At 39.4% G+C, this 15,341-nt stretch overlaps 1 protein-coding gene across 2 annotated transcripts in view; it reads right to left on the reverse strand.

Moving 5' to 3' along the window:
- The window catches only part of LOC121379156, a 63,247-nt gene that overhangs the window by 12,856 nt on the left and 35,050 nt on the right, over positions 1-15,341 (reverse strand). For both annotated transcript variants that reach the window (XM_041507649.1, XM_041507648.1), the window contains exons 4-11: positions 15,164-15,245; positions 14,204-14,362; positions 13,337-13,441; positions 12,485-12,605; positions 10,970-11,020; positions 7,156-7,280; positions 6,002-6,190; positions 388-436 (exon numbers count right to left, since the gene is read on the reverse strand). In XM_041507649.1, the coding sequence (XP_041363583.1) occupies positions 388-436; positions 6,002-6,190; positions 7,156-7,280; positions 10,970-11,020; positions 12,485-12,605; positions 13,337-13,441; positions 14,204-14,362; positions 15,164-15,245 (881 nt within the window). The remainder of the gene's footprint in view (positions 1-387; positions 437-6,001; positions 6,191-7,155; positions 7,281-10,969; positions 11,021-12,484; positions 12,606-13,336; positions 13,442-14,203; positions 14,363-15,163; positions 15,246-15,341) is intronic.

A 15,341-nucleotide genomic window follows, 5' to 3' on the forward strand; every position in this document is an offset into this window, starting at 1 on the left:
GTCTTTAATGTAATAGTTGTTGTGCACTGGCTGGAATGAGAAGTAGCCCAATGAGCCTACAGAGATTGATACCAGACCGACGGCTCATCAGACGATTGCTTTATAACTGGGGTATGTCCCACCCCACTTCTTTTGTGTAATCGATAAAGAGATAAATCTAAAGTAACTTAATGAAAACAAGCTAGCATTTTATGATTGATGTACAAACTTTTAAAGTTGCAACAATCAGACACATTTAATTTTTAAAAGGAGCATTTTGTTTGTACCTATTCAATACAATAACATCATGACGGATTATTTTGTTATTTACAATTCAAAGATAATTCATATGAACGACTATATCGTGATCATTATTTCCTCATGTAGACGATGCAAGTGAAAACTTACTGACAGGGAAACTCGCTTCACAATCTGCTGCCATACAGGCCAAACCAAGCTGAAAATTAAAAAATACAGATTGTTAGGTGATGAGCTTGTGCTGGATAAAATTTATTAAACAAGTTCGTCATTTGTAGTATTCCCCTAATGATTGTGAACAAACTGTACCAGAATTAAAAGTTGACAGAACATGATTGATGTTCTCTATAATACTGACCATCGATTACTAATCAAAAGTATGTAATTCCTGTCTGTGATGAAAGTTAAAGTTAAAGATTATTTTGTTTCACGACACCACTAAAACATTGTTTTATTAATCATTAGCTAATGGACGTCAAACATTTGGTAATTTTTATACATAGTACTAGAAAGGAAACCTGCTACAAATTTTTTGCCATTTATCACTGTGACAGCCTTTGATATACCAGTTGTGGTGCACTGGCTGGAACGAGATTTCAAGAACCCAAATGAGCCCACTGATCGATCCTAGATTGACCAGGCATCAAGCTAGGGATTTTACCACTGGGCTAGGTCCTGCCCCTCTGTGATAAATGCAAATAAAAGATGCCTTGCCGACATTCTGTAAGAGTAGCTTGTCGACATTCTGTAAGAGTAGCTTGTCAAGTTAGGTGTTCAGATAAATGCAAATAAAAGATGCCTTGTCGACATTCTGTAAGAGTAGCTTGTCAAGTTAGGTGTTCAGATAAATGCAAATAAAAGATGCCTTGTCGACATTCTGTAAGAGTAGCTTGTCAAGTTAGGTGTTCAGATAAATGCAAATAAAAGATGCCTTGTCGACATTCTGTAAGAGTAGCTTGTCAAGTTAGGTGTTCAGATAAATGCAAATAAAAGATGCCTTGTCGACATTCTGTAAGAGTAGCTTGTCAAGTTAGGTGTTCAGATAAATGCAAATAAAAGATGCCTTGTCGACATTCTGTAAGAGTAGCTTGTCGACATTCTGTAAGAGTAGCTTGTCAAGTTAGGTGTTCAGATAAATGCAAATAAAAGATGCCTTGCCGACATTCTGTAAGAGTAGCTTGTCAAGTTAGGTGTCCAGATAAATGCAAATAAAAGATGCCTTGCCGACATTCTGTAAGAGTAGCTTGTCGACATTCTGTAAGAGTAGCTTGTCAAGTTAGGTGTTCAGATAAATGCAAATAAAAGATGCCTTGCCGACATTCTGTAAGAGTAGCTTGTCAAGTTAGGTGTTCAGATAAATGCAAATAAAAGATGCCTTGCCGACATTCTGTAAGAGTAGCTTGTCAAGTTAGGGTGTTCAGATAAATGCAAATAAAAGATGCCTTGCCGACATTCTGTAAGAGTAGCTTGTCAAGTTAGGTGTTCAGATAAATGCAAATAAAAGATGCCTTGCCGACATTCTGTAAGAGTAGCTTGTCAAGTTAGGTGTTCAGATAAATGCAAATAAAAGATGCCTTGCCGACATTCTGTAAGAGTAGCTTGTCAAGTTAGGTGTTCAGATAAATGCAAATAAAAGATGCCTTGCCGACATTCTGTAAGAGTAGCTTGTCAAGTTAGGTGTTCAGATAAATGCAAATAAAAGATGCCTTGCCGACATTCTGTAAGAGTAGCTTGTCGACATTCTGTAAGAGTAGCTTGTCAAGTTAGGTGTTCAGATAAATGCAAATAAAAGATGCCTTGCCGACATTCTGTAAGAGTAGCTTGTCAAGTTAGGTGTCCAGATAAATGCAAATAAAAGATGCCTTGCCGACATTCTGTAAGAGTAGCTTGTCGACATTCTGTAAGAGTAGCTTGTCGACATTCTGTAAGAGTAGCTTGTCAAGTTAGGTGTTCCGATAAATGCAAATAAAAGATGCCTTGCCAACATTCTGTAAGAGTAGCTTGTCAAGTTAGGTGTTCAGATAAATGCAAATAAAAGATGCCTTGCCGACATTCTGTAAGAGTAGCTTGTCAAGTTAGGTGTCCAGATAAATGCAAATAAAAGATGCCTTGCCGACATTCTGTAAGAGTAGCTTGTCAAGTTAGGTGTTCAGATAAATGCAAATAAAAGATGCCTTGCCGACATTCTGTAAGAGTAGCTTGTCAAGTTAGGTGTTCAGATAAATGCAAATAAAAGATGCCTTGCTGACATTCTGTAAGAGTAGCTTGTCAAGTTAGGTGTCCAGATAAATGCAAATAAAAGATGCCTTGCCGACATTCTGTAAGAGTAGCTTGTCAAGTTAGGTGTTCAGATAAATGCAAATAAAAGATGCCTTGTCGACATTCTGTAAGAGTAGCTTGTCGACATTCTGTAAGAGTAGCTTGTCAAGTTAGGTGTTCAGATAAATGCAAATAAAAGATGCCTTGCCGACATTCTGTAAGAGTAGCTTGTCAAGTTAGGTGTTCCGATAAATGCTAATAAAAGATGCCTTGCCGACATTCTGTAAGAGTAGCTTGTCAAGTTAGGTGTTCCGATAAATGCAAATAAAAGATGCCTTGCCGACATTCTGTAAGAGTAGCTTGTCAAGTTAGGTGTTCCGATAAATGCAAATAAAAGATGCCTTGCCGACATTCTGTAAGAGTAGCTTGTCAAGTTAGGTGTTCCGATAAATGCAAATAAAAGATGCCTTGCCTACATTCTGTAAGAGTAGCTTGTCAAGTTAGGTGTTCCGATAAATGCAAATAAAAGATGCCTTGCCGACATTCTGTAAGAGTAGCTTGTCAAGTTAGGTGTTCCGATAAATGCAAATAAAAGATGCCTTGCCGACATTCTGTAAGAGTAGCTTGTCAAGTTAGGTGTTCCGATAAATGCAAATAAAAGATGCCTTGCCGACATTCTGTAAGAGTAGCTTGTCAAGTTAGGTGTTCCGATAAATGCAAATAAAAGATGCCTTGCCGACATTCTGTAAGAGTAGCTTGTCAAGTTAGGTGTTCCGATAAATGCAAATAAAAGATGCCTTGCCGACATTCTGTAAGAGTAGCTTGTCAAGTTAGGTGTTCCGATAAATGCAAATAAAAGATGCCTTGCCGACATTCTGTAAGAGTAGCTTGTCAAGTTAGGTGTTCCGATAAATGCAAATAAAAGATGCCTTGCCGACATTCTGTAAGAGTAGCTTGTCAAGTTAGGTGTTCCGATAAATGCAAATAAAAGATGCCTTGCCGACATTCTGTAAGAGTAGCTTGTCAAGTTAGGTGTTCCGATAAATGCAAATGCCGACATTCTGTAAGAGTAGCTTGTCAAGTTAGGTGTTCCGATAAATGCAAATAAAAGATGCCTTGCCGACATTCTGTAAGAGTAGCTTGTCAAGTTAGGTGTTCCGATAAATGCAAATAAAAGATGCCTTGCCGACATTCTGTAAGAGTAGCTTGTCAAGTTAGGTGTTCAGATAAATGCAAATAAAAGATGCCTTGCCGACATTCTGTAAGAGTAGCTTGTCAAGTTAGGTGTTCAGATAAAGATAATAACTAGTTAATGACATAGGATATCGGCTTTATCCTGTGAAGGTAAAAATGGGAAATTTCTCATTCAGCCTGAACAAGATATAAAGCAGATATCCTACATCATTAGCTAGTTATTACCTTTATCCTGCAAACCATAAAAAGGGGAAAAGCTATTATTTCTGTTATTTCAACTACATTGTACAATAACCTAGAGGTCAAATGAGCAGTTTTGTAATGTAGCTATGTGTGTGACGTCAAGTCATAATCTGCTAGTATATTTTTATGACTTTGCTTGAATCGGTCACCATAATCGATCGATAGAAACAGTGGTTTCAGGATAAAAGATATTTTTTGGAGGGTATGGAGTTCCTCAATTCCATCTACGGTTTTTTCTTTCTTCATGATTATGAAAAAAACATCAGCTCTACTTTTGATGGCAGATGTCACATACTTACTGATAAATACATGATAAATGGAGACGGTATTTCACCGCTGCATGTCACTAATTCTTTGTAAAGCCCATAACAATGTTTAAACTACTTTCTAACATTTCTAAAACCAATGCCACTATGCAATTTTTGACAGTGCGAACCATTAACCAATTTTTACCCGCTGGAAACAATCTTGGTAGTGACAGTATGTTTCTGTGAAACATACAAGGACCCATGCTTATAAAACCTAGACTTAATATTTAATGAAAAAAGTTATAGTTTGTTTTGTTTAACGACACCACTAAAGCACATTAATTTCCATCTTTAATGACGTTATACACATATAATTTGTATGACATTGCCATGACATTAAAGTCTCAGACACTATTAGAGTCCAAGTTTTATAAGCATGGGGCCAGGTGATTCAGTTAATTTTGCCTGTTACTGGCTTATATTAACAATATTAAGTATATGATTCATGTTTCTGATAAGCTGAGCGAAGAAACCAAACCTTTTCCCGATTCATACACAGCCTCCCTCATGGTTCTGATGACAAGCTGAGAGAAGAGAATGAATCTTTTCCGACCCATACACAGCCTCCCTCATGTTTCTGAAGACAAGCTGAGTGAAGAAAACAAACCTCTCCCCGACCCATACACAGCCTCCCTCATGTTTCTGACGACAAGCTGAGAGAAGAGAAAGTACCTTTTCCGACCCATACACAGCCTCCCTCATGTTTCTGACGACAAGCTGAGAGAAGAGAAAGTACCTTTTCCGACCCATACACAGCCTCCCTCATGTTTCTGATGACAAGCTGAGAGAAGAGAACAAACCTTTTCCGACCCATACACAGCCTCCCTCATGTTTCTGACGACAAGCTGAGAGAAGAGAAAGTACCTTTTCCGACCCATACACAGCCTCCCTCATGTTTCTGAAGACAAGCTGAGAAACGAGAACAAACCTTTCCCGACCCATACACAGCCTCCCTCATGTTTCTGAAGACAAGCTGAGAAAAGAGAACAAACCTTTTCCGACCCATACACAGCCTCCCTCATGTTTCTGACGACAAGCTGAGAGAAGAGAAAGTACCTTTTCCGACCCATACACAGCCTCCCTCATGTTTCTGATGACAAGCTGAGAGAAGAGAAAGTACCTTTTCCGACCCATACACAGCCTCCCTCATGTTTCTGAAGACAAGCTGAGAAAAGAGAACAAACCTTTTCCGACCCATACACAGCCTCCCTCATGTTTCTGACGACAAGCTGAGAGAAGAGAAAGTACCTTTTCCGACCCATACACAGCCTCCCTCATGTTTCTGACGACAAGCTGAGAGAAGAGAACAAACCTTTTCCGACCCATACACAGCCTCCCTCATGTTTCTGAAGACAAGCTGAGAAACGAGAACAAACCTGTCGCGACCCATACACAGCCTCCCTCATGTTTCTGAAGACAAGCTGAGCAAAGAGAACAAACCTTTCCCGACCCATACACAGCCTCCCTCATGTTTCTGATGACAAGCTGAGCAAAGAGAACAAACCTTTCCCGACCCATACACAGCCTCCCTCATATTTCTGATGACAAGCTGAGCAAAGAGAACAAATCTTTCCCGACCCATACACAGCCTCCCTCATGTTTCTGATGACAAGCTGAGCAAAGAGAACAAACCTTTCCCGACCCATACACAGCCTCTCTCATGTTTCTGATGACAAGCTGAGCAAAGAGAACAAACCTTTCCCGACCCATACACAGCCTCCCTCATGTTTCTGATGACAAGCTGAGCAAAGAGAACATACCTTTCCCGACCCATACACGGCCTCCTTGGCATAGTTCAGCAGACACTCTCTGCAGAAGAGGTGGCCGTCATAACACTGCACCATGCTCTCGAAGGGGTTCTCCCCGTAACAGCAGCTACACTCGATCAACTGTCCACTGTCCTCGTACTCATTCTCGTTCAGCTGCCATGCATACTTTTCATCAGCTTCCTACAACAATGGGGGAAAAACACACAATCATATAACAGGATTTAAGCCAATGATATTCACGGAACCACCAAATATAACTGCGGTGGAATTCTACTCAATTTTATTTATGCCTCTGAAAATTGTGTGAACACTTTTGTTTGTATGCTGCTTGCATCAGTCTCATTATGCTAACGTATATTAAAAAAATAAAAAATTGCATATTAAATTTAGGACATGATTTATGTGGTCGTAATGGGTTACACAAAATCAAATTGATTACCTAAAGATGTTTTGTACAACACGTAAATGGGCTGTGCTGATTTTCAATTCTTATAGGTCTGAAATGTACATCATAATAAATTCACTGAAACTTTAACTCCAGTACCAGATTGACTGTATGATGAACCATAACTAAAGAGTGGGAGGTTTTTTTTGGCTTTGTTTTTGTTTACGTACCTGGTCAACTCCACAAGATTTTTGGTTTGAGAAAAGTATTTTTATTTCAAACAATTATATCGTATTTTTGTTTTGAAACACTTCATGTGTTTACCATTAGTTTATATCAAACATGAATGAACTTAATCCATTGTGAGATAACTACTCTGTGTGTAACCATGCACAGTCAGTGACAGAAATAAGCAGAATTTTTTTTACTTACTCCAAAATTAAAACTGCACTGTAAATTTACCAGATAACCACTGATTAACATTCTGCTTGTCCGAGCAGATTTTCACTGATCAGGGACCTGTTTTATGAAGCATACAGTAGCTATGCACTTAAGGTGATCATAACGCTAAGATCACTTCATATAATGGTTCCCAGGACAAATGGACACGTGCTTATTATCAACACTGTTATAGTATATCAAAGAAGCAACTAACATCTTTAACTTCATTTTCCACCAATTATGGACTTAATATTTTTGTAAAAAAAGCCACCTCTTCAATGATATTTCAGTGCTGCCACCCACCCAAAGGAATACCTACCTGTTTTTCTGCAGCCAGTTTTCTCTTGATGAAATCAATTTCCTGCTCCAGGTGAGGGTCTGCTGGAGGAATACGTTTTACTATTCGCTTGCCCTTTAGTAAGTTCACAGTTATCGTGCCACCAGCTGTAACGTGATAAACATATTTTAATTTCTTTATATCCATTTAACATGACATTTATATAGTCTATATATAATTTACAATATTATTACAGTATAAAAATTACAGTATAAAGAGGACAGTATACAATCAATAACTATGCTTTCCAACGTTTGTACACATATAAGAAATGGCAAAAGTTAAAAACAAATACACGTATTATAATTTGCAAATAATCCTTCTGAAGTTTTGTATTTATAAAACGTTTTAAAATCGAGACTTCTGTAAAGTCTGAACTGATGCATGCTGTTTGTAAGGTATAACTTTCAATCTCCAGATTTTGTGAAAGATAATATTAAAACTTTAAAACATATAAACACTGGGCCAGATGAGCCTCCTCCCCTCCCTCAACAAACACACGTTATAAGAAAATGGCCTGTCATTTGCTGTAATTATCACATGAAACCGTGAAGGAAAAACAACAACATATGTACGACATATACAGAACAGCACTGAAAACGCACCATCAGTTGATGATAACAAATGTGAATGGGTAGTATATCGCCATATTGTTCGCCTCCATATTCGTGATTGAATGCTGCCAGCTGCCAGGACTCACCAAATGTTCAAGCTCTGCTGGGCTATGTGCTCAATGACCATATGTTGGACCTATCCTGACTGATCGACATCAAAATCAGCGCTGACGTTTGGCAGGAAGGTATCGTCATTGGAGATTAAAACGTTGGCATGGTGTGCTATTCTCTGACGAATCCCATTTTCATATAAGGAATGCTGATGGTCGGTTGCAGGTGTGGCATAGACGTGGAGAATGTTACCACAATGTGGGGCGGGATCAGTTATCATCACTGAACTTCACTCCATGTTTGCCGTGGCAGAATGAATGTCATTTATTACCGGGATAACATCTTACAAAATCACGTCATTCCCTTCTTTCATAAGCATCGGGATATGCACACATGTCAGCAAGACAATGCCCGAGCGCACACAGCACGTGTTACAACACAGTATCTAATGAACAATAATGTCCCTTTGCTTGAATGGCCAGCACTCTTCCCTGATTTATCGCCAATTGGGAATCTTTGGGATTACCTTGGTCAATGCATCTCACGTCGTCCATGAATGAATACCCTTAGAGAACTGGAAAACACACAACAGCAGGAGTGGAATGCTATCCCCCAGAACACTATTCGCAGACTTATCATGTCAATGAGAAGACGTTGCATGGCTTGTGTTGCTGCAGATGGTGGTCATACACCCTACTGACTTTTCATTGTGACCCCACGTGTCTTTCATACGTAGATGAATTAAAACTAATCAATGATTGTGCATCCTTTTTTGTTTGTTGTCATTATCAATCATCCATCTATTGCTGTTCACAAAAAAAAAAAATTCTTAGTGGTTCATTTTCAATGCTGTTCAGTATATATACTCTTCAAAAGAAGAAATTCAAAACCACATTGTCGTAACATTTGGAGAATTGATTTAATTATTGAATGGTGAGTCCGATAATTACCAAATGTTGCAGGATTGTTCACAATTCACTCTAGTCCATTGTGAGTAAGTGATAGGACACACCACCAAGGTCAAGGTTATCTGGAGTCAATACCGGGTGTGGCCTCCGCGTGTGTTGACAACTGCCTGGCACCGCCTGCCCATTGAAGCAACCAGAGTACGGATGACGTCCCGGGGGATGGTGGCCCACTCGGCCTGCAAGGCTGCTGCCAGCTCGGGCAGGGTCTGGGGCTGTGGTTGTCGCTGTCGGAGGCGTCGGTCCAACTCATCCCATAGATGCTCAGTTGGGTTTAAATCCGGTGATATCGATGGCCAAGGAAGGACATTAATGTTGTTGTTCTGTAGGAAAGCCGTTGTGAGACGTGCTGTGTGAGGCCTGGCGTTGTCATGTTGGAACACTGCGTTGGCGTTGGCCATAACTGGAACGATGTGTGGCCGGAGGATCTGGTCAATGTAGCCCTGTGCATTCAGGTTGCCCTGCACGTGGACCAGGTCAGTTCTGCCAGTGTGTGAGATGGCTGCCCACACCATGACACTACCCCCGCCGAATCTGTCCACTTCCTGCACGCAGTTTGCCGCATAACGTTCACCACGACGCCTATACACGCGACATCTTCCATCATGACGTCGGAGCAGAAATCGGGACTCGTCACTGAACCACACCTGTCTCCATCGCAGTTGAGGCCATTGTCGATGAATCTGGCACCACTGCAGTCGGAGTCGACGGTGTTGTGGTGTTAAGATGACACCTCGAACTGGACGTCTGGCACGAATTCCTACCTCACGTAGGCGGTTCCGTACGGTCTGGTCGGATATCCTGCGCAAACCTGGTATTGCTGCGGCTGTGGAGGTGGCAGTAGTCAATCGTTCCCGAAGGTGGCGTACCCGGATGTAGCGGTCCTGCCCGGGGGTAGTGACCCGTGGTCGACCGGATCTAGGGAGGTCACGTGTTGATCCATGTTGCTGGTAACGGTCCCACAGTCTGGAGATGGTGCTTGGGGACACATGGAATGCCCTGGCAATGGCCGTTCTGGATTCGCCTGCGTCTAGTCGGCCGATGGCATTGTTTCTCTGCGGTTCACTGAGACGTGGCATGTCCTGGATTGTCAACTGTCGGCCAGATACAGAGGCCAGGCAAGCGAACACCCTGCACTTTTATACTGTCGGTGTTCATGTTGCACGTGCAGACAACGCACGTGCAGTGGTGACATGGTTTGCACGTGGCTGCGTTTGTGCGAATATTCACATTTTGGAACTTTATTGTACAGTAGCTGCGTTTTATCGAATGTAACCGTAGGAATGTGTTTGGGACATGCAATGACCTTATATTCACAAAGCATGAACCGGTAGGAAACATAAAATCGGAGTTATAACCCATTTGTACCCTTTTGCGTTTCTTTTTTTGAAGAGTATATGTATACAGTGTTTGAAATAAGCACTTGTTCGTTTGTCTTAACAAGTGAAAATCTGCTCGGACACGCAAAATGTACCTCAATGGTTGTCCAGTGGACAAGTGAAAATGTCAAATGCAGTTTCATTTTAAGCAGTCCTTGTACTTGAATAAAACAAACCACTTATTTGGACAAGTATAAATATTGGCAGACAAGTAGATTTCAACAAGTACTTGTCCATTAACTACTGGTAGTGAAAATTTCTGCTTATTTCTATTGCTGGTATACACAAAAGATTGGAATTTGGTTTCACTCAAGTAGATTGACAATTTCCAAATGTGCCATGAATAACACAGACAAAAAAGTTTATAAAATTTTTAAGTTTTAGACTTAAGCTTTTAAAGGAAGTCTTACCCATAAATATCATGTAATCTGGTGACTTTACTAGTCATTAGTCTAGACTTTCTTGAACTTTTAAAGATATTTTCCTGGGTCTTCCCCAGCCCACCCATATACAATTTTTAAGCCTTAATCAACATAAACTAATAATATTACAATGTTTTGACATGAACTGCCTATCTTTTCTTGTGTTAATTTAAATGAGTAAAAAATTAATTATGAAATAATTTCGTTAACTTTCTATGAACCAACTTAAAATTTGACGACTGTCCATCTCTACAAAATGACATTTGAAAATTTCATGACTTTCCATGACCTATAAGAACTTTACACTAGTTAATTCTACAATGTATTAGATCAATCCAAGTTTTATTATTATCAAAATCACTTACCTCTCTCTGCTCTGACTTTGATGCTCTTTGGTGCAGGTCTGATCTTCTGATCTAAATACAACAAACACAAAACAGTGGGTTATTTCAAAATACAACTGGATATAACTACATGCTCATGGTAATAAATTGTGCTCAAAACTATGTCCAGTATCAAAGAGAAACAGGTGGGTCACAGAAGTATATTGCCCACCTAAAATTGTAGGGGCAACTTGACCCCAACCCCTCAATCAATGGACCTATTGGATAATTTTCCATTCCAACCAGTGCTCCAACACTGGTATATTAAACCTGGTCAAGAGTAGTTCAAAGGGCTGAAAGGAGTAGCTATCGTCATGACACTGGGCTCCTCAATCACGCTACTAACTTATTCCTTGTGACATTCCTACCACCTCTTGTAATCTAGCCTCATGCAAAAGCTTATAGGTGTGCGACCAGTAGTTATACCAGGCATACCTTTACATGTGTTTGGTATCTATTTTACGCTGAAAATTACATCAGTATGGAAGATGGAGCATTTTAAGGACAAAAGAAAATGAAATATGTGTATCTGAAACTATATTTGTTGTACTGCAATAGTAATACAAATTGTGTATCTGAAACTATATCTGTTGTACTGCAATATAGTAATACAAATTGTGGTTTAGTTGTAGATTTACGTTTACATGCAAAACTTATGTTTTGTAAAATTGGGCCCAGTAGGCTAAACATTAGTTACTGCCTACTTAAGATTGCACTGGTGTGTAGCATTAGTAGCAAGGAATCTTTTATATGCACCATCCCAGACAGGATAGCACATACCACAGCCTTTGCTATATTAGTTGTGGTGCACTGGCTGGAACGAGAAATAGCCCAATGGGTCCTCTGACGGGAATGGATCCTAGACAGACCACGCATCAGACGAGCGCTTTACCACTGGGCTACGTCCCACCCCTACAATAACTAATGAAAAGCAATACAATATCTAGACGGTACTACTGATATACTGACCTGCAACCATCCGGAATAACTAATGAAAACAATACAATATCTAGACGGTACTACTGATATACTGACCTGCAACCATCCGGAATAACTAATGAAAACAATACAATATCTAGACGGTACTAATGATATACTGACCTGCAACCATCCAGAATAACTAACGAAAACAATACAATATCTAGACGGCACTAATGATATACTGACCTGCAACCATCCGGAATAACTAACGAAAACAATACAATATCTAGACGGCACTACTGATATACTGACCTGCAACCATCCGGAATAACTAACGAAAACAATACAATATCTAGACGGTACTACTGATATACTGACCTGCAACCATCCGGAATAACTAACGAAAACAATACAATATCTAGACGGTACTACTAATATACTGACCTGCAACCATCCGGAATAACTAACGAAAACAATACAATATCTAGACGGTACTACTTATATACTGACTTGCAACCATCCGGAATAACTAATGAAAACAATACAATATCTAGACAGTACTACTGATACACTGACCTGCAGTTTTGTTCCCGGGAACATTGTATGCCTGTTCCATGGCATCAAAGAAAGCCTTGTAGGCAGGAGCATAGTGACCATTGAACATCCGCAGTACACGGGAGATGTCCTTCACAGAAACCTGAAACAATCAACAGTTATATAACAGTAACTGGAATAAACTAGAATGCCCAGGAATTATAGGTATATATAATTTATATAATGTACTCCTCTGATGCTACCGGATGGTGGCTTTGAGTGAAATAAAATTCTGTTCTTTCACCAACTGTAAACTGTGATGAACATCCACAGGTGCAACTATAAATCGAGTTTCATCCAAACGTTAAACTTTAAAGCAAAACATTTACACTGTCACTGCGGTCGCCATTACAAAAGTAATATGTCTATACATTCCCCCCACCTATATCTTTTCTTTGTACTTCGTAAAGGCGAGACCAACCTAACAGATGTATGTTTAATGATATCCAACTGCACTGGTTAGGGGCCATCTTAAAATTTCAAATAATATAAAAAATATTATTTAATGGATTTAGTACGAGGTTAAGCAGATTGTTAATTTGACCTAGTTTTAACTTTGAGATGTAATTTGGCTCCAGTTACTGTAAATAGGTTTTTCTTCTTAATTGTTTGCACAGCTTTCTAAATAAAAAAGGAATTTGCTGTCCATATTTGAAATGTGTGTAAATATAAATGTTATTGTTGGTTCTTGAGTGATAATCCCCACATGTTTCCCCTCAACCTGTGTCAGGATACCTGTATACCCTCGCTAATGCTTGGAGCAATACAATAATCCTGAAACTCGTTTCGTAAAATCAATACGACACACAAGCTCGTATAATAATCTCCAATTACCTTTTGAAAATCATTCTGTAAGCGTCTGGAGCAATCGTCCTCAGAGTAGAAACACCCGAGCTGATCATACTCTTTGAAATAGTCGATTTTATTTTCAACAACTATCTGATAGAAAAAGAGAAAATTTTAAGTAAAACCATCACACCTTTCTTTCTGCGGAACATTAAAAATATTTACCTACCTAAATCTGACAAGATACACATTAATAGCAATAGGTAAATGGAAGTCAGTTCACATGCATTTTACTTAAAGGTAACCTAAGTAAAAACATCAAACCTTTCTGCGGAACATTAAAAATATTTACCTCACTAAATTTGACAACATTCATGTTAATAGCAATAGGTAAATGGAAGTCAGTTCACATGCATTTTACTGAGGTAACCCAAGTGTTCCGTTACCAGTATGTGAACTGTTTTTGCATAACCTAATCACCTGCTTCAAACTTGCACTGAAATTTATCATCATCTGAAGTTTCCACTTTTTCATTACTTCCCAAGAAAAATATGACGTCAGGCTAAGCTTTATCGATTATGAGAGGGTGTGTGTGTGTGTGTGTGTGTGTGTGTGTGTGTGTGTGTGTGTGTGTGTGTGTGTGTGTGTGTGTGTGTGTGTGTGTGTGTGTGTGTGTGTTGCATAAGGGAATAAGTAAGAAGTTCCAGTTTGCTGTAATTAGTGTTCATCTAATAAAACTATCTTTGTTCTGCCGAATTAAACCGTGATTAAATTGGCTACATATTTCTGAACAAATTCACCAAATATTTCAAGTTCAGCTTAAACGACATAAAACAAATGGAATCATTAACCTGGCAGTGAAACAATTAGTTTGTCAGCACAGTAGCTTCAGTATTATTTTCCATTCACACCTACCTGCTGTTTCGGGACTGTAACAATGTTGGTTTTCTGAACCTTCGGATAATCTGCATATTCCAATAGTACATTGCAGACTGTGTTTACAGAGTGAGGACCAAAATCTAATCGAATCAGATCGGTCACATAGGTAGGTTCCACATTTGGGAAAAGCTGAAGCTGAAAGGTGAACAAAGAAAAATATGTAATAACTTGACATGTATATATATATATACATTGTATAAGACCTTAATAAAATAAATCCTACATTTTTATCCCCGCTGACCCCTAGGTTTTGGGGTTTTTTTTACTGGTCTGACTCATGACACTAATACATGTATGACAGCAAGGTGATACATAAAACCTCACGAGCCAAACTGCTTGTTAACCTGCTCTCTATCGTTAGTTTTGTTGCCAAGTCACATTCATAAAACCTTTCTAATGCTTTTGTTTACATATACCTTTAGGATCACCCACTTTAAATAGGAAGCTTTCAAAACAAAAACTTTGGTTAAAACACACACACACACACACAGTACCACAAATAGACACACACACTGTAACACACTTACACCACACAGAGACAGACACACCACACCGAGACAGACACACCAACAGAGATAGACATACAACACACACAAAGACAGACATACCACACATAAAGACAGACACACCACACACAAACACCACAAGGCAGACAGATACACCACACACACAGACAGATACACCACATACAAAGACAGACACGCCACACACAAACACCACAAGGCACAGATACACACCACACGCACACAAAGACAGATCCACCACACACACACACAGATACACCACATACAAAGACAGACACACCACACACACACCACAAAGCACAGACAGATACACACCACACACACACACAAAGATAGATACAACACACACACACAAAGACAGATCCACCACACACATCACCACCACAGACAGATCCACACAAACATGACCTACCACTTGATCCTTCATCTCTTCCACCTGTTCTGCTATTGACTGTTTTGGTGGCACCGGCATTGTGTTCACATCAGCAGCATCACTGTAGACACACAAGAAAATATAGTGAATGATTTGATTTCCCCATATATGTTGTTATTTTAATACATTTTGTTCTTATTAAGGGGGAGGGAACGCA

Source organism: Gigantopelta aegis, chromosome 8 (assembly GCF_016097555.1).
Source record: "Gigantopelta aegis isolate Gae_Host chromosome 8, Gae_host_genome, whole genome shotgun sequence".
Lineage (NCBI taxonomy): Eukaryota > Metazoa > Mollusca > Gastropoda > Neomphalida > Peltospiridae > Gigantopelta > Gigantopelta aegis.